The 20,539-nt window shown below is 37.9% G+C and overlaps 1 protein-coding gene across 1 annotated transcript; it reads left to right on the forward strand.

Annotated features, from left to right (window-relative positions):
- Positions 1-15,428: 15,428 nt before the first annotated feature.
- Positions 15,429-19,991, forward strand: LOC143365133 (uncharacterized; the record flags this gene model as incomplete). Its single annotated transcript, XM_076805058.1, has 4 exons — positions 15,429-15,616; positions 15,973-16,098; positions 16,576-16,699; positions 19,878-19,991. Coding segments are annotated over exons 2-4 (329 nt in total), but the record flags the coding sequence as incomplete, so codon positions are not given.
- Between the last annotated feature and the right edge of the window lie 548 nt (positions 19,992-20,539).

The raw sequence follows: 20,539 nt of genomic DNA on the forward strand, positions 1-20,539 counted from the left end.
TTAAAAAACAAAAAGAATGATTTAAAAATACAAAATATATTTCAGTATATACCATTAAACCCGATTCTTTTTAATTTTTTCAGTTTAAATTTTACTTTGGTATTGTTCCGTCACAAGACAAAACAAATATTTCAATATAACCAAACATCTGGGTGGCAGACTTCGGCCTACCTCCAGTTTATCATGTTTGTAATGCACTAGCATTTATGGTAGCGGCCCGGGACAAAATTTACAACACTTTACCGGGCGCAGGTTTATAACGCCTTTCCGGACCCATCGAGTGAGGGTACCGCGCGTCCACCTCGGCACAAGGTTACCCTCCCTTTGGCAATGGTAGGCGCCAACGAAGATCAATGACAATGATTGACCAATCACGAACAAATTAGAAGACAGAGATTCTTAGACCCCACCCACACCGAGATTAGCTGCAAGGAGTGAAGAGACGACAAGACCAGTCAACCAACTAGCCTCAAATAAACAAGTATTCCTCCGAGCAACCGTAGAGTCGTAGTCCACCAGAGCAGCAGCGGTCGTAGTATCCGCGTATTTCTTTTTATTTCTTCGGTTCTGTTAACGTCAGAGTCGATAGTGCAAACCGACACGGACAAGAGTGTCCCTTGCACTGCATTCCAGACAGAGTTGGGCACTATTTAGATAACAAATTATTTAAATAAGGATTCGAATCAAAGATATTTTATCTTTATTCGTTATTCGAAAGTTCGAATAAAAAAAGTATCTCTGTCGAATAAATAATTTTATTAGACGAGAATTTATCGGACGAATAGAGAGAATTTTTTTTATTCGAAGCGGATTTATTCGAACTTGGAATAAATTTTCATCTTTTATCTGTATCTTTTATTCAAAGGCTTCGGATAAATCTTCGAATAACTTTTGCCAGCTCGAATAAGCGGCGACGAGGTCCGACGAACGCCGATCTTCAAAGACCCAGCGACTGACAAACGGTATACAATGTAAGCAGATGGAGAATCGCGCACGAATGAAAGTTCAAACTTTTAGATTTTTCAATATACCTCCATAAAATTGCGGCGAGTGAATTGAGGGGCTTTTCCTGATGAAAATGAGTCCAAACTCGAGTGTAATCGAACAATTTTATTGATACGTAATGTTACGATAAAAATTAAAATCTTGTTGAAGATAATCCAAATGATGTCGTGTTTGGACTCATTTTCATCTGGATAAGCTCTACAACTTATTCGTATTAAAAATACTATTCGCATTAACACTATTCCTACCGAAACTTCGCGTATACCTATTTCTACCGCGACCGGTCAAATGACCGGTCTGTAGCACAACTTATATTTTTTAATATAGAATGAAGATAATAGCCAATTTGACAGTATAAAAATATAGTTTCTTTTATTTAGGAGTATATAATGTATATTTTATTCGTTTTCACCGCATAATATTTCGTTTACTATACCCTGTTGGGCCTGATGTTCCCCTAAACATATTATGAATAGGTGCTCTTCCAGGATTAGACCCTTCTTTTACTTCTTGCCAAACAGTTCCGTCTATAGCAGTTTCGATTACCTCTTCCTCATTCTCGCTATCGGAAGTAACTAAAAATCTCCTTCTCTTTCGTCCTCTACGTACGTTCGAAACATTCCCTTCGTCCTCATCGGTGTTCGAGTCGTTCTCAAATAGATCATAATTTTCCGTATTGTCATTTGCAATATCAAAAATTTCGAACGTCTTTACATTTTGGGAATGAATATTCAAGGGATAAAATAAAAACTAAAATATAAAAATGTAAATCAAGATGGATAAAAAAATGAACAAAAGATAAAATGTGAAACTTGCTACGAAGTATTGTTGGTTTGTTCACTTTTTTGAAAGTGACACTTATAACGCGTAATACAATAGAAAATAAAAGTAGAATAATAATAGAATAAAAATACAAAATAGTAAAAGACTGCCGAATATGCTCCTTGTAACTTTCACGTTTTGATGCTCTCTGTCCAGCTCACGAGACTTTACTGATTTGAATTCGTGAGAAGACGTCTAGGCATCTCCTTCGGCTATGATTTTATTTATTTTACAGTCATAGTAGATAAGACGGTGTAAGAAAATCCGAGGTTCTGGACCGCTTCGGATACCAATCAAGCAAATAAAGACCGCGAGGCCGATAGGCGAGCGAGGACTGTAAGCACTTTTCGGCTAAAATCATGCCACAACTGCATTACCTTCCGTTTGTAACGACTTTATAGTTTCGGAATTGAGTCTTTGAAAGAATACTATTACAAAAAGATATAAATCGATCTACCGGTCAAATGACCGGTCGTGGTAGGTAAGACAGACTACAAATTTTTCTCAGAAAATAAACAATAAAAAAAGAAGTAAATATTGAAAAATGTATTATACGCATATTGTAGGAAAAGTCGTGAAGTTTAAAGGCGATTCAACTACGTTGTATATAGGAAATTCTAATCGAAATTTTAAAAACGGTCATTTGACCGGTCGCGGTAGGAGTTTGGACTCATTTTCTTCAGGAAAAGCCCCTAACAATTCACTCGTCACAATTTTATGAAGGTATATTGAAAAATCTAAAATTTGAACTTTCATTCGATGCGGGTTTCGATGGCGGACGAAAAGATTCTCAGCCGGAGACGTTTTACGGCCTGCACCAACCGAAACTGTTGAGAGTCAGAGTTATATATTGAAATGTAACGCAAATAAAATATTTTATACTGCAGTTTTAAGTTTCTACACTGTTTTCCTCAATATAAAAATGTTCAATATTACATAATACACCTACAAAACGATCAGGAGGCATCGAAACAATTGATTTTTTTTTTAACGACGATGCAATTTATAAAAAAATAAGAAAAATTGTTTCAGTATTATCTAACTACTGAATTTTTATAAAACTGGTATCTCGGAAACTTCAATTCGAAATGTGCACTTTCTTCAAATGATTGGACAATTCAATTATCCAATTTTCTTAAACATGTTTGTATAATCTGGAAAATCTTTAAAAATTACACATTAATAATCACGATGAGACACAAATAACATAATAACATAAACGTGGTCAACTGAAAACTTCGATATAAAATCGGCAATTTTATGGTATAAGAGTAGACCAATCACCATATGCGGTTTCGTGTCTCACATGTAAACAACTGGTTTTCTTACGCCCTCTACGCTGACGAACGATAAATGTTGGAACTAGATCATAAAAAATTATCAAATGTGGTCAAATACAAATGATTGACGAGTTATGTACATATCTGATGTTATGATCAGAGTTATGACTATATGTTCAAATTATATTTTTTAATTTGATGTCATTATGTTATATATCTACAATTATCTTTATCAATACAATATTAATAAATATAGATACCATGTTTCCAAATTATAGAAATACAATTTTCATAAATCTTGAACGTAAATAACATTTCTCCATACGTATAATTATTCGCATTTCTACAATTTTTTAACACTATTAATACGCATTCATTTTGAATATCTTTTGTAACTGAACTTGAAAAAGAAATTAAATTGAAATTTACTATATATTTCCATGTATATTTCATTTAAACAACATAAATTTTAGCTTTAAAGAATCATGTAAAATATCAATTAATATTAATTGTGAAATTCGAAAGAGTTAAGAATTAATTAATCAATAATTATGTAGTTGATCGTTTTTTGCGAGATGTCAATCTATTTCACTATTCACTCAGAACGTAGTTGTATTATTTTTTTGCACGTTTCTAATGAGAAAATAAACGACGAACGCAACGTACTGTTATGCGAGACTACCGGACTTATCTATTCTCTATAGATAAGTCAGACAAATAGATGAGTCAGAACTCACGGGCTTTCTCATCTACTAGACTAAGGCAAAATTACTCACCGGTACAGAGATTTCATGTTGAAGTCCAACCCTGCGAAAACTCCGACCTCCACGTCATTCCCTATCTCTAAGGGCTAGTGTCATCCATCCCCACCAAACTTCCATAGTTGTACTCTTATATAAGGCCCTGCGAAAGGGCGCGGAGAGAGAGAGAGAGAGAGACAGACAGAGAAGAAGTTACAAGTAGCCCGTCAGTCGACTCGTTTGTTACAAAGTTATTCGTCGTGTACAAAATCGCTTGTATTCTTGCTTGGCGACCTATTCCCAAATAAACCTAAGTTGTGCTGGAAGAGTTTGGAGTTTATTCGAGGATACTCTTTGTTTGGAACTATAGCGAAAGGAAAGAGGTATAGGTTGCGATAGAGACAGGTAGAGAATAATAGTGGACTGTATGAAATAATAAATAATGTATTAAGAATAAAGCGGAAAGAATACAAGATAGCGGTGAAGTGCAGAGGTACACGAAAGCGGAGAATAGATAGTAGTCGGAGATGTAACGCGCAAATCGTGAAGCGCACGATTTGGGAGAGTGAAGTGTCGTGGAGCGCACGAATAAACGAAAGTAAAGCGAGACTGTGATCGAGCGATCGAGCGTGTCTAAAGACCTCGTTTCGCGGTTATCGCGGGTTATTTATACTATGCGTGGCCACCGGCGTCGGAAGGAATAAGGAGTGGGGTTTTTGAAAATGACAAAGGATTTGGCAGTGTCGAACGTTAGCTAGCGCACGAGGGCAATGCCCTAACGGCCGCTACTGCACAGGAAACAAGGACGGTGGGTGACGGATTTGATATTTTGGATTATGGGAACGGTGGCTCACGCGACAAGTAAACGTTTAGAAGTAAACACAAAGTTTACGTCTGAGTGCGTTCACCCGGTCTCGGCGCCGTGCTCGATCAGCTGGCTATTGTCAACGCCGAGACACGGTCGCACCGAGGCCGCTCGCCTGCGGATTAGGTCGCAAAAACTATGGCACAAGAAATGATGTTTGCGTTACCGAGATTCTCGGTAACGCCTGCAGTGATTTCGAACACTCTTCATCTACCCCTTCCTGCGGCATAACAGAGGACTAATTTTTGGTGGCAGCGGTGGGATAGGCCGCAATTCAGCAAGAAGACCGAGGTCAACAAGGCGACAAGACGAAATCTGGAAGGATATAAGACGATTATGAAAATTCTATTCGGGTAAGTGAATGCCTTTTCACACATATTGGAACCCGAAATCAGAAATTCACACCGAAAGTGATAGCAGCGAGTCGTTACATAGTTTTATTCATAAAACTCTCGAGAAAATGAGTCGACCCGCGAGCCCTGTTAGAAGCAGCCTTGAACAACAAATGGCTGAACTACTGAGAAAATGTCTTAAATTAATGACTCTCTGCGAAGAGCAACGGAAAGAAATCGACGAACTACGACATGGGGAAACTTCAGTACCACTAGAACCTGTAAACGTTAGAATCAGAGATGATGAAAGTGACAGCTCCTTTCGGTCAACGGACGAACAACGCGTTTTGCTCAGGAGAACGAAAGAATCAAGACAGGTTTATACAGTCAACAAACCCACGGGATCTGACCGAGGAATTACAAATCGAGGAAACATTACAATTGCTCTCCGAATGGGACAAAGCAGGTCAAGTCGAGTATTCCTCCTAGACACAGGAGCGAGAATAAATTTAATAAAAGCAGCAGCAGCAGTTGTTTTACCTACACGAGCGCGAATCAATCGTTTTTATGGAATTGATGATAGAGAAGTCGTCTCAACCAGAGAAGCTAAACTTACAGTAGGAAATCGTGAACATATTTTAGCAATAGTACCAGATAGTTTTCCTATAGAAGAAGACGGGTTACTCGGCATGCCGTTCCTTGAGGGGGAGGAAGCCAAGATAGATACCAAGCATAGGACGATAGAACTAACAGGTACTTTGCATAGGATCCTACATTTTAGTAAGGACTCGATTGAGGGTCGAGAAAAACGTTTAAAATTATTAGACGAAAATACACGGGTAGCCCATTTGACAGATCCGAAAGCTATTGAATTAGTCAGGAAGGTATCGCGAGAGTTTGAGGACATCCTTGCTTTGCCAGGCGACGCACTGCCTATGACAAAACTGACCGAGCATAGCATACCTGTCACAGATGAAGCCCCTATATATGTCAAGCAGTTCCAAGGATTGGCAGGATATTACCGGAGATTTATCCCAAATTTCTCGCAGTTAGCTAAACCAATGAATACGCTTCTGAGAAAGGACAGGAACTTCGAGTGGAAGCAACAACAAGAGGAATCTTTTCAACATCTGAAGACAGAACTTTGCGGAGATCGTGTACTCATGTACCCAGATTTTAAAAGACAATTCATTTTATCTACTGATGCATCCGGTGAAGCTTTAGGAGCGGTACTGGCACAAAAAGATGAGAGCGGAAAAGAAAAACCAATCAGCTTTGCAAGTCGGACCCTAAACGAAGCTGAGCAAAAATATTCAACCACGGATCGCGAAATGCTTGCCATGGTTTGGAGTGTAAAGCACTTCCGCCCCTACTCATATGGTCGAAAGTTCGTTATAATTACTGATCATCAGCCACTGAAATGGCTAAATAACATGAAAAACCCAACTGCCATGCAGACGCGATGGAGGATCATTTTAGAAGAGTATGATTACGAGATTCAATACAAAAAGGGATGTTTGAATTCTAACGCTGATGCACTTAGTAGAAATCCGGTAATTAATCAAACTTATCGTCTCCTACACGAACGTTTTAACCGCGATATTAACGAAAAATGGCGTATGTTATACAGTATAGGCATAACTTTACCTAATAGAAGTAAACATGTAAAACGTGGTTGGTTGAATCCCATTGGAGATTTAGCCAATGTATTATTCGGAACCCTTAGTCAAAAGGACGCCGAATATTACGATTCGGAACTTGATAAACTTTATACAGATAGTAAAAGTTTAGCCGTACACCTAGATAAAGAAACAACCATTGTAAAAGGCATTGTTAAAGACTTTTCCAATTATCGTGATAGAATTCAATCATTCATAAATGTAACCACTGAAGCAATCTATCAGGTTACAGATAAGATAGAACAGCGACAAATTCAACTCAGTACAGCAACTTTATTATCTGAACTTGTAACTGAATACGGGGAATTAACACACAAACTCAGAAGTTTAATCAACAATGGAATCCAAGGAAAATTGGACCCCACATTGCTAAATTCAGTAGACTTAGTAACAATTCTAAAAAGCATTGAATCCAAATTTGGAGCTGAAAGGACGCTATTTCCTGCCACGAAAGAATCAGCCTTCCTATATCAACGAGTCATCGAAGTTAATACTTTTGTCTTACATGATACACAACTTTGCTTTGAAATGAAAATTCCAATTCTTGAACCAGAACAATATAACCTTTATCAACTAGTACCAATCCCCCTTATTCGGGACAAACTAATGTATGTAGTTAGCATAACTGTTCGATATATACTACTAGACAGCACAACTAAATACTACAGCCCTGTCGAGTCTATGGATATTCACAAATGTAAAATCTTCGAGAAAATCCGAATTTGTGAAAGAACGACTCCAGTTCTCACTTCATCATTTCAAGACCAATGTATAGCGCAAGCAATTCATATATTCCCAGAAAGTAGGAAATATCAAATATCCATCATCAAAATTCTAAATCCCATCTGGATACAACTTTACTCTAAACGTGTAAAGAAGAAGAAGATATTTTAATTCATCACATATCTTTAGGTATAACCGAAACCATCTGGACCACACTTAAAATTATCACCGTTAGTTTAATCCTACTAGCTCTATTATATGTATTATGCAAATTAAAAGTCTGGAAACTCATAAGTTTATGCTTCAAACCTTGCAATCAGTATGTAAACTGTTTCAATACAGGAGGTACCCACGTTTATAACGAAAATGTAACGACACCGTCACCTCAGTATTCTGTCAGGTTCACATCAAAACCTCAAAATGACCAAGCATTCACTGTCGAGGAAGTTAGCGACGAACCCGTACCAATTTATGTAAAACCGTCAAAGCGTAAAACCGTACTCAAACCAATCTTGTAAAAAGAACATACCTTACCAAGGTATATTCTTTTAAAATAAGGAAGGGGATGTTATGCGAGACTACCGGACTTATCTATTCTCTATAGATAAGTCAGACAAATAGATGAGTCAGAACTCACGGGCTTTCTCATCTACTAGACTAAGGCAAAATTACTCACCGGTACAGAGATTTCATGTTAAAGTCCAACCCTGCGAAAACTCCGACCTCCACGTCATTCCCTATCTCTAAGGGCTAGTGTCATCCATCCCCACCAAACTTCCATAGTTGTACTCTTATATAAGGCCCTGCGAAAGGGCGCGGAGAGAGAGAGAGAGAGAGACAGACAGAGAAGAAGTTACAAGTAGCCCGTCAGTCGACTCGTTTGTTACAAAGTTATTCGTCGTGTACAAAATCGCTTGTATTCTTGCTTGGCGACCTATTCCCAAATAAACCTAAGTTGTGCTGGAAGAGTTTGGAGTTTATTCGAGGATACTCTTCATCTACCCCTTCCTGCGGCATAACAGTACGACACGTACAAACACTACCGCATTCATCGAGCTCGATCACACTTGTTCAGTCGTGATGCCAGAATCGCGTTGTTATGCGAGACTACCAGACTTATCTATTCTCTATAGATAAGTCAGACAAATAGATGAGTCAGAACTCACGGGCTTTCTCATCTACTAGACTAAGGCAAATTACTCACTGGTACTGAGATTTCAGATTAAAGTCCAACCCTGCGAAAATTCCGACCTCCACGTCATTCCCTATCTCTAAGTGCTAGTGTCATCCATCCCCACCAAACTTCCATAGTTGTACCCTTATATAAGGCCCTGCGAAAGGGCGCGGACAGACACACACACAGAGAAGAAGTTACACGTAACCCGTCAGTCGACTCGTTTGTTACAAAGTTATTCGTCGTGTACAAAATCGCTTTGTATTCTTGCTTGGCGACCTATTCCCAAATAAACCTAAGTTGTGCTAGAAGAGTTTGGAGTTTATTCGAGGATACTCTTCATCTACCCCTTCCTGCGGCATAACAGCGTGACGCCGCACAGTGGTGCCAAATGGCCAAAAAGCGGCAAAAAATCTGTAAAATGAAACTATCCAACGAATTTGTTTGAAAATCTGTGGAAAGATTACCACAGTTACAACGCTTATTTGGCAAAAACTTTTTGCACAAAGTTGTTAATATTAAGTAATATGGGCTAATCGAAAATCTCTGTTTTCTGCCCATTTTTTATTTATGGAAGCATAAAACAAATCCTTTAATAGATTTTGGTCTGGAACTAATCGTTTTGGCAAGGTGTAATATTGATCTAACTTTGTGCAAAAATTCATGAGACCCTTTCGTCACAATTTAAGTTTAAATATCAACTTTCAGAATTTCCAAGAGTGAATCGTGCGGAAGCTACGATTATTTGATTTTCCAGGTGAAATTTTTTAGGAATATTTCTAATTAATAAAGAAAAATGTGAAGTGCATATGATTTATTAATTTTTCATGTATACAAAAATATTTAATAACAATTTTTTTTATCTTACATAAATTATTTTTATAGCGTTCATTGGAGCACTACCAAAAAATACCTGTTGCATTTTTGCGACAGTGGTCCAGTGAACGAAAACTTTGTTTATTTAACATAAAAAATTGTTATTAAATATTTTTTTATATGTATGAATGTCATTTTTTTTTATTATCTGATATGTATCCCTTAAAAATTCCACCTGAAACATCAAATAATCGTGACATACACGCGATTCATTCTTGGAAATTCCGAAAGTTGATATTTGAACTTAAATTGCGACGAAAGCATCTCGAAGTATCTCATGATTTTTTGCACAAAGCTAGATCAATATTATAACTTGCCAAAACGATTAGTTCCAAATCGAAGCTATTCAAAGGATTTTTTGTATTCCTCCATAAATAAAAAATGAGCGTAACGCAAAGGGAATTCAGGTTAGTCCATATTACTTAGTGTTAAACAACGTTTTTTGGAAAATTTTTTTTACCAGTTAATAGTTGAAGCCATTTGCAATAACCCATATGATTTGTAGACCCCTAAGTATTCAATTATAGGCGGAGTAATTACATAACTATCGCACTGAAAACTGATGAATTCTCAGGAGCGAGGAAATGGTTATTTACCATGCGTATATCTCCGTAAAAAAAATTTTTTCAAAAATCTGACTGGCACATCATGCACGTACTATTAGGCTATACAAAAATAATTTTTTTTTATAAAAATCGAAAATTTATAAAAAGGATTTTTTGCCGCCTTGGCACCACTGTTCGCCGTCCCACGTGAAGGGTTGGCTCTCGTACCGTCGTCTCCTTAAGGCTCGTACAGACCTGAACATTTCGACGAACATTGCGCCGAACAGCGAACGAAACGCAAGATCGCGCCGTTCGGTTCGCCGAAATGAATGTCGATTTTGCGTTTCGTTCGCTGTTCGGCGCGCCGTTCGGCGCAATGTTCGTCGAAATCTTCAGGTCTGTACGAGCCTTTACGTTGCTTCTACTATGCACGCGCTACAGACAAGCGTATCTCTATTCTGTCCGTGTGAGCTGCCTGCTCGACTGTTCGACGCGTTCCACCGAATTCACGTTACCAAAGTTTCGAGCGCCTGAGCCGCAATCGATTAGCACAATCGATTCGTGGTTCGGCGAGGCGCACATTTTGCTACAACATTTAAACTAAAAAAGATATCAATGCGAAATTTGGACTAGAAATCTTTTTTAAAGATCGGGTTTAATGGCGTATACTGAAATATGTTATATATTTTTTAAATAATTTTTTTTGTTGATTTTTAAGACAAAGACAGATAAGATGGTCAAAAGTGTCTCCAAACCAAATTAATTTTTAGTCGTACCATTCTCAACAAAAAATTACGAAAGAATTCTTGAATATTCTACCTAATATCATACACGACTGAGACTTTTTCAGAATTTTTGGCTGCAAAATAGATTTTTAAATAAATCCGAAAGCATAAAATTGCCGATTTTATATCGAAGTTTTCAGTTGACCACGTTTATGTTATTATGTTATTTGTGTCTCATCGTGATTATTAATGTGTAATTTTTAAAGATTTTCCAGATTATACAAACATGTTTAAGAAAATTGGATAATTGAATTGTCCAATCATTTGAAGAAAGTGCACATTTCGAATTGAAGTTTCCGAGATACCAGTTTTATAAAAATTCAGTAGTTAGATAATACTGAAACAATTTTTCTTATTTTTTTATAAATTGCATCGTCGTTAAAAAAAAAATCAATTGTTTCGATGCCTCCTGATCGTTTTGTAGGTGTATTATGTAATATTGAACATTTTTATATTGAGGAAAACAGTGTAGAAACTTAAAACTGCAGTATAAAATATTTTATTTGCGTTACATTTCAATATATAACTCTGACTCTCAACAGTTTCGGTTGGTGCAGGCCGTAAAACGTCTCCGGCTGAGAATCTTTTCGTCCGCCATCGAAACCCGCATCGAATGAAAGTTCAAATTTTAGATTTTTCAATATACCTTCATAAAATTGTGACGAGTGAATTGTTAGGGGCTTTTCCTGAAGAAAATGAGTCCAAACTCCTACCGCGACCGGTCAAATGACCGTTTTTAAAATTTCGATTAGAATTTCCTATATACAACGTAGTTGAATCGCCTTTAAACTTCACGACTTTTCCTACAATATGCGTATAATACATTTTTCAATATTTACTTCTTTTTTTATTGTTTATTTTCTGAGAAAAATTTGTAGTCTGTCTTACCTACCACGACCGGTCATTTGACCGGTAGATCGATTTATATCTTTTTGTAATAGTATTCTTTCAAAGACTCAATTCCGAAACTATAAAGTCGTTACAAACGGAAGGTAATGCAGTTGTGGCATGATTTTAGCCGAAAAGTGCTTACAGTCCTCGCTCGCCTATCGGCCTCGCGGTCTTTATTTGCTTGATTGGTATCCGAAGCGGTCCAGAACCTCGGATTTTCTTACACCGTCTTATCTACTATGACTGTAAAATAAATAAAATCATAGCCGAAGGAGATGCCTAGACGTCTTCTCACGAATTCAAATCAGTAAAGTCTCGTGAGCTGGACAGAGAGCATCAAAACGTGAAAGTTACAAGGAGCATATTCGGCAGTCTTTTACTATTTTGTATTTTTATTCTATTATTATTCTACTTTTATTTTCTATTGTATTACGCGTTATAAGTGTCACTTTCAAAAAAGTGAACAAACCAACAATACTTCGTAGCAAGTTTCACATTTTATCTTTTGTTCATTTTTTTATCCATCTTGATTTACATTTTTATATTTTAGTTTTTATTTTATCCCTTGAATATTCATTCCCAAAATGTAAAGACGTTCGAAATTTTTGATATTGCAAATGACAATACGGAAAATTATGATCTATTTGAGAACGACTCGAACACCGATGAGGACGAAGGGAATGTTTCGAACGTACGTAGAGGACGAAAGAGAAGGAGATTTTTAGTTACTTCCGATAGCGAGAATGAGGAAGAGGTAATCGAAACTGCTATAGACGGAACTGTTTGGCAAGAAGTAAAAGAAGGGTCTAATCCTGGAAGAGCACCTATTCATAATATGTTTAGGGGAACATCAGGCCCAACAGGGTATAGTAAACGAAATATTATGCGGTGAAAACGAATAAAATATACATTATATACTCCTAAATAAAAGAAACTATATTTTTATACTGTCAAATTGGCTATTATCTTCATTCTATATTAAAAAATATAAGTTGTGCTACAGACCGGTCATTTGACCGGTCGCGGTAGAAATAGGTATACGCGAAGTTTCGGTAGGAATAGTGTTAATGCGAATAGTATTTTTAATACGAATAAGTTGTAGAGCTTATCCAGATGAAAATGAGTCCAAACACGACATCATTTGGATTATCTTCAACAAGATTTTAATTTTTATCGTAACATTACGTATCAATAAAATTGTTCGATTACACTCGAGTTTGGACTCATTTTCATCAGGAAAAGCCCCTCAATTCACTCGCCGCAATTTTATGGAGGTATATTGAAAAATCTAAAAGTTTGAACTTTCATTCGTGCGCGATTCTCCATCTGCTTACATTGTATACCGTTTGTCAGTCGCTGGGTCTTTGAAGATCGGCGTTCGTCGGACCTCGTCGCCGCTTATTCGAGCTGGCAAAAGTTATTCGAAGATTTATCCGAAGCCTTTGAATAAAAGATACAGATAAAAGATGAAAATTTATTCCAAGTTCGAATAAATCCGCTTCGAATAAAAAAAATTCTCTCTATTCGTCCGATAAATTCTCGTCTAATAAAATTATTTATTCGACAGAGATACTTTTTTTATTCGAACTTTCGAATAACGAATAAAGATAAAATATCTTTGATTCGAATCCTTATTTAAATAATTTGTTATCTAAATAGTGCCCAACTCTGTCTGGAATGCAGTGCAAGGGACACTCTTGTCCGTGTCGGTTTGCACTATCGACTCTGACGTTAACAGAACCGAAGAAATAAAAAGAAATACGCGGATACTACGACCGCTGCTGCTCTGGTGGACTACGACTCTACGGTTGCTCGGAGGAATACTTGTTTATTTGAGGCTAGTTGGTTGACTGGTCTTGTCGTCTCTTCACTCCTTGCAGCTAATCTCGGTGTGGGTGGGGTCTAAGAATCTCTGTCTTCTAATTTGTTCGTGATTGGTCAATCATTGTCATTGATCTTCGTTGGCGCCTACCATTGCCAAAGGGAGGGTAACCTTGTGCCGAGGTGGACGCGCGGTACCCTCACTCGATGGGTCCGGAAAGGCGTTATAAACCTGCGCCCGGTAAAGTGTTGTAAATTTTGTCCCGGGCCGCTACCATAAATGCTAGTGCATTACAAACATGATAAACTGGAGGTAGGCCGAAGTCTGCCACCCAGATGTTTGGTTATATTGAAATATTTGTTTTGTCTTGTGACGGAACAATACCAAAGTAAAATTTAAACTGAAAAAATTAAAAAGAATCGGGTTTAATGGTATATACTGAAATATATTTTGTATTTTTAAATCATTCTTTTTGTTTTTTAAATTTAATTACCCTTAAAAAATGTTCAAAACTAGTTATTATAAATATTGTTGTTCAATCTTTTATCAATCCCAAATAATTAAATTTATTAGAATATATATGCTGCGAATGAAAAGCAATATCAGAAGTACATTGAATAAGTAGCTATTAAATAGTCAAATGAAATTAATGATATCAACGTCGTATTTTATTTAATTAAATTTAAACTACATTCTTACTTTTGGCTAATATTGAACTAATTTAATTTTTTATAATTATGTTATTACACTGTTGTAGTTGTAATTGCACAGGGAAGACGACTGATGTAGTAGAAAGAACAAGAAAAAAGTGTTTAACGAAAAAAAAATCGTTCCATGCGGGATTCGATCCGGGACCAAAATATTCTCAGCCGGAGACGTTACGTTATTATTATTATTACATTACGTCTCCTTCGATGCACTCGCGTGTCAGCCGTAATGGAATTAAGAGGAAACAACATTCTTTTGTTTCATTCATCATATGAATCCTCGACATGAGATTTAAAATTATATCAGCAACAGCGCCATTGTAGAATATCGGTTCCACAATATTAGTTCTGGATGATACGGTAGGATGTGACACGGAATAGTACGGGGGCTCTAGAGCCCCCCGAGCGTGAGACAGAATAATACATTGGGTGATTGGTCTACTCCTATACCTCGTCTGTGGTATGGTATTACCTACAGATGTGTAGCTGACTGATGAATACGAGATGGAAACACCGGCGTGTTGGATAACGAATAAGAAAGGAACTGAAAAGGGAATCTTTCAATTTTATTAAATGTTGGATATTTATAGGGAGGAGGGTCCTAAGTGGACATGTTTTTTTTTACCCGGAGTATGGAACGATCAGGTGTCAGACGTTATAACAGAATAAAAATTGTAATTGTTACATTACATTTATTTCAGTATCACTGTCAAAAAGTCTACGTGCATTTGCATAAGAGTATGATCCTAATAATGATAATGTATGATTAGATTAGGTCCGGATACGATGTTTTGCGAATGTTATAACTTAAAAATACTTTACCACTATTATTCATGCACACACCTCGGTCTCTCTTTTTTTATTATGAAATAAATGTTTACAACAGAGTCAATAAATTCATGTGTGAAGCTAAATTAAACCAAAAATGAAATGATTCAAAATTTCAAAGGTCTAAAAAGAACTACGATTCATAAGTGTCTATATATAGACTAGAGTTTTATTTGATCCTTGCTTTGTCATTGGGCGATACAACCACATACATTGCAACGCGCGCGCCAGTCTTTGACTGCTCTGTCCTCGTTACAGCATTCGAACGCGCCTCCGGAAATTATTCGAAGTCAAATAAACCGCCGAAAAAGACAGATGAAAATGGACATGTGGCAGCCTGGGCATCGCGCAGCGGCAAGCACGCCGACGAACCGCCAACATACATTGTATACGCGGCGGCGCGGCGACGGTCCACGGGAAGCTGCAGAGAAAGAAGCGAAGATCGGTTCCGAAGGCGGTCGAAGGAATGCCATCGAACATTCGCTCGCAAGCGTCGGCCAGTATTCACTTCAGAGCAGCCATTCGTGTCAGTGCCGTGTGTTGTAAGTACGTATTATGGCGATTAGGTTTGGAGTATACATTTTGATAAGTTTTCCCGAAAACAGGCCATTTGTCCGCACAGTACGGCGGTCTCTTTATTTTCCGAGATATTTGCAAAAACTGTCTATTTTGATGTAAACTTCTGCCTATTTTGAATGACCGAATTTGTTCTTTAGGGCGCGGGAGGGTTCTTTGGTTAAAATGTACAAGGAGATTTTTATTATCCACCCTATGAAATTATCGAGTCGATGTTCTCCCATTTTGCAATCAAATTCACAGAAGTTATTTATTCATGATCACTATAAGTTGTTTCTATATATGTATTCATTGAGTGATACATGTTATTATTTATTTCCAGTGTTTTCAAATGGGTGAGGTTGGCCAACGGATGCAATGCTGGTTCGGTCTTTACCTCACGCACTGGTTCCTCGGTCACCCCAGGGTCTCATGTTTCCTTTTCAACGGTTAAGAAGTAATTTTGCAGGTATTTCCTCATTATTTCTTTATCAATGTTTTAATTTGAATAGATTTTGTTTTCTTGAATTTGGAATTTATAGGATACGGGTCTTAGGGATTGCTATTCCCTTATAACTTCTGCGAAATATATTCTTTAGGTTCCATGAGTTTTAGCGCCTTATATATATATACATTAATATATGAAGGGAGGTATGAAATTATCGAGTCGAAGTGGTCAATGTTTTTTCACTTTGCAATCATATTCACAGAAGTTATTTATACATGATCACTATAAGTTGTTTCTATATATCTATTCATTGAGTTTATAAACGTTGAATGAAGTGCACAAGTGGATGTATTTCAGGTAGAGACAATTTCTAATCGCACCGCAAACGATCCCTTCATTTATTCTCAGGTTGTCCCTATAATTTATTTTCCTTACCGCGTGTAGTAGCTTAAAAACTTTACCTTCTGCCGTTGAATACATGTTATTATTTATTTTCAGTGTTTTCAAGTGTGAGGCCGGCCATTGGATGCAATGTGGGTTCGCTGTTCACCTCACTGACTGGTTCCTCGGTCACCCCAGGGCCTCGTGTTTTGTTTTCAACAGTTAAGAAGAAATTTCACAGGTATTTTCTCATTATTTCTTTATTAATGTTTTAATTTGAATAGATCTTGTTACCTTGAATTTGGAATTTATAGGATATGGGTCTTAGGGATTGCTATTCCCTTGTAACTTCTGCGAAATATATTCTTTACGTTCCTTGAGTTTTCTCGCTTTATATACATACACTAACCAGCAAAACTGAGTCTACACTATTTGAGCCAACATAACTTTTTAAAAATCTGATCAAATGACTTGAATTTTATTGAGAAGTTGGAAGGTTTAGTTTGTTAGACGAGGTGTAAAAAATTTTTGAAAAAAGTTTGAATTGGTCGGAATCGCAAAAGAAATAGTAACAGTTGGTTTTTTTAGCTTTTTTATCTGAGCCTGTATTGAAAATTTAAAAAATGTGTTTGATTCGCTTGAGTAAATTACATCCATGCTGAAAATTTCACCGATATTGGTTAATTCGTTTACGAGTTATAAACGCTTAAAAGTGGAAAAATTGCCGTTTTTCATGATTTTCGACTTAAAACCACACTTTTAATCGTTTATAACTCGTAATCGAATTAACCAATATCTGTGAAATTTTAAGCGTAGATATAATTTATTCGAGCAAATCAAATACATTCCTTAAATTTTCAATACAGGCTCTGATAAAAAAGCTGAAAAAACCAACTTTTACTATTTCTTTTGCGATTCCGACCAATTAAAATTTTTTTCAAAAATTTTGTACACCTCGTCTAATATATATATCAATTATTGATTCCCCTCGGGGTTACAATTTTAATTACATCTCCCTCTTACCCCAATCTTAACCTTAAACTTATCCTAACTTACCCTAACTTAATTAAACGTGTCCTAAAAACACGCCATAGAGAGAGAGAACGATCTTTCACTAATATCCGCCGCGTTATTATTTTTCCCTGTCCCACACATACATGCTTCTCTGCTCTCTCCCCTCCCTGCACCTCACCCATCCTTCCCATGCCTCCTGGACCTCCTCTTTCGGCTGCTCTCTCTTTCACTCCATTCCTATGCATTCTCTCCATTTACTTCATCTCCCATATCTCTCCATTCCTGCTCTTCCTCCATTCATCCACCTTCCTCATCCATTCCTCTCCTCCTTCATCCCCTAATACTTCCCCACCATCCCCTGCCAACCACTCCCCTCAACCCTCCCTTACACATTTCCCACACATGTTCCCACGTTTCCTCCTCTCACCCACAGACCTTACATACTTTCTTCTCCTCCTCCAACCAATACTTTCCACCTCTCATCTCGTTTCCCAACCTGTACCTGGCCACCCTTTGCCACCTGCTCTCTCCCCAGCCTTTCTTCAGATACCCCGGTATCCGCTCTCCCTTCACCCTCCCGTACCACATGTTGTACCTTGCGCTTCCTATCTTTTCCCATCTCTCCCCTGTTGCTTCTTCTTTTCCCCTTTCACTATCTCCTCACTCACTGCCTCTATCCTCTCCTCCATCATCTCCTCCGCCTCCTCCGCTGTCCAGCCCCTCTCTTCCCAAAAACGCCGTCACTCCTTCACCCACCCTACTACCTCCCCTCCCCTTCTGCCCCTTCCTCTTCCCTGCTCCCAGCACAACCTAGCTAGCTCCCCCCCTTTTTCCACCCTCAACTTCTTCTGGTACCCCCATGCCCTCAACCCCGCCCTCCCTCTCAACAACTCCCTCTGCAGCTGTGACCGCACCATATACCGCGGTGCGTACCTCTCTACTCCTAGGACCCACCTCAGAAACCTCTCCTGCAACCTTTCCACCTCTTCCCATTCCTTCCTACACCTCGTCTAATAAACTAATCCTTCTAACTTCTCAATAAAATTCAAGTCATTTGATCTAATTTTTAAAAAGTTATGTTGCTTCAAATAGTGTAGACTCAGTTTTGCTGGTTATTGTACATTAATATATACATTAATAACCAAATTACGAGAAGTGCCCGAAGACAGACCATTTGTCCGCACTGTACGGAGGTCTCTTTATTTTCTGAGATATTTGCAAAAAACTGTCAGAGTCTCCATTGCGAATTCTGCCTATTTTCAATGACCGAATTTGTTCTTTAGGATGGAGGAGAGTTCTTTCATTAAAATCTATGTTATGTCGTGCAGTTTCTCGCAATTGTAGGAGAGGTTCTGCGTGTTATTTTGTCGAATTAATGACCCGACACCTTCCTTTGCAATAACAACTTTGGTTTATTAGAACAATGACTATATACAGTTTACATTCGGACTGGTGATTATTCGGTTTCCTTTGAGAACAAGTTTGTATCTAATTTCTGCTCTGGGGTCAGCTCGCTCTTCACCTCGGTGGTGACTTTGGAGAAGAGTGGGAGATGGTCCCATTTTTGGGGGAAAGAAATCTCACTTGCTGATTGACTTGAGGGAGGAGTCATTTGTATGCAACCCCTGTTGGTGGTGGAGGAAGTCCCCACCCCAAGTCAAACGCGTAGAGAAAGTGCCTAGACCAGCACGTGACGATTGCCAGACCCCAGAGCAGCGTGACGAAAAAAAGGGCCCAAGTGGCCAGCACGTGCCTATGGTTTATTACCCCCTTGTCCCATGAGGGCGAGGACCATCGAGTTTGGGAACAATGCTTCCTTGGAAAAGCTAGATTTTCCAAGGACTTGGCAGAAGAGTCACTTTGTTCCAGTCATCTGGCAACTATGTTTATTAGGGGTCCCCAAACTGATGGCCCAAGGGGTCTGCCTTAGGGTCTCTAACCCTCACGCACTACGCGGATGCCTAACCCGTGACGATTAGGCCTTAACTGGTAACGTGTATATAAAAAATGCTTAGGCCTTCTCGAGACCCTTGTAAAAGTATCCCGAGGTCTAATGGTCTTTCCTCGGAAATGGCTGTGTGTCATAACAATCTACAAGGGAATTTTTATTATCCACCCTATGAAATTATTGAGTCGAAGTGGTCAATGTTTTTTCACTTTGCAATCAAATTCACAGAAGAAATTTATTCATGATATACTATTGTATATGTATCCATTGAGTTCATCAACGTTGAATGAAGTCTTCACAAGTGCAAGTATTTCAGGTAGAGACAATTTCTAATTGCACCGCAAACGATCCCTTCATTTATTCTCAAGTTGTCCCTACAATTTATTTTCCTTACCGCGTGTAGTAGCTTGGAAACTTCACCTTCTGCCGTTGGATACATGTTATTATTTATTTCCAGTGTTTTCAAATGGGTGAGGTTGGCCAACGGATGCAATGCTGGTTCGCTCTTTACCTCACGCACTGGTTCCTCGGTCACCCCAGGGCCTCATGTTTCGTTTTCAACGGTTAAGAAGTAATTTTGCAGGTATTTCCTCATTATTTCTTTATCAATGTTTTAATTTGAATAGATTTTGTTTTCTTGAATTTGGAATTTATAGGATACGGGTCTTAGGGATTGCTATTCCCTTATAACTTCTGCGAAATATATTCTTTACGTTCCATGAGTTTTAGCGCCTTATATATATATATACATTAATATATGAAGGGAGGTATGAAATTATTGAGTCGAAGTGGTCAATGTTTTTTCACTTTGCAATCAAATTCACAGAAGAAATTTATTCATGATATACTATTGTATATGTATCCATTGAGTTCATCAACGTTGAATGAAGTCTTCACAAGTGCAAGTATTTCAGGTAGAGACAATTTCTAATTGCACCGCAAACGATCCCTTCATTTATTCTCAAGTTGTCCCTACAATTTATTTTCCTTACCGCGTGTAGTAGCTTGGAAACTTCACCTTCTGCCGTTGGATACATGTTATTATTTATTTCCAGTGTTTTCAAATGGGTGAGGTTGGCCAACGGATGCAATGCTGGTTCGCTCTTTACCTCACGCACT

The sequence above is a fragment of the Halictus rubicundus genome, unplaced genomic scaffold, assembly GCF_050948215.1.
Source record: "Halictus rubicundus isolate RS-2024b unplaced genomic scaffold, iyHalRubi1_principal scaffold1367, whole genome shotgun sequence".
Taxonomy (NCBI): Eukaryota; Metazoa; Arthropoda; class Insecta; order Hymenoptera; family Halictidae; genus Halictus; species Halictus rubicundus.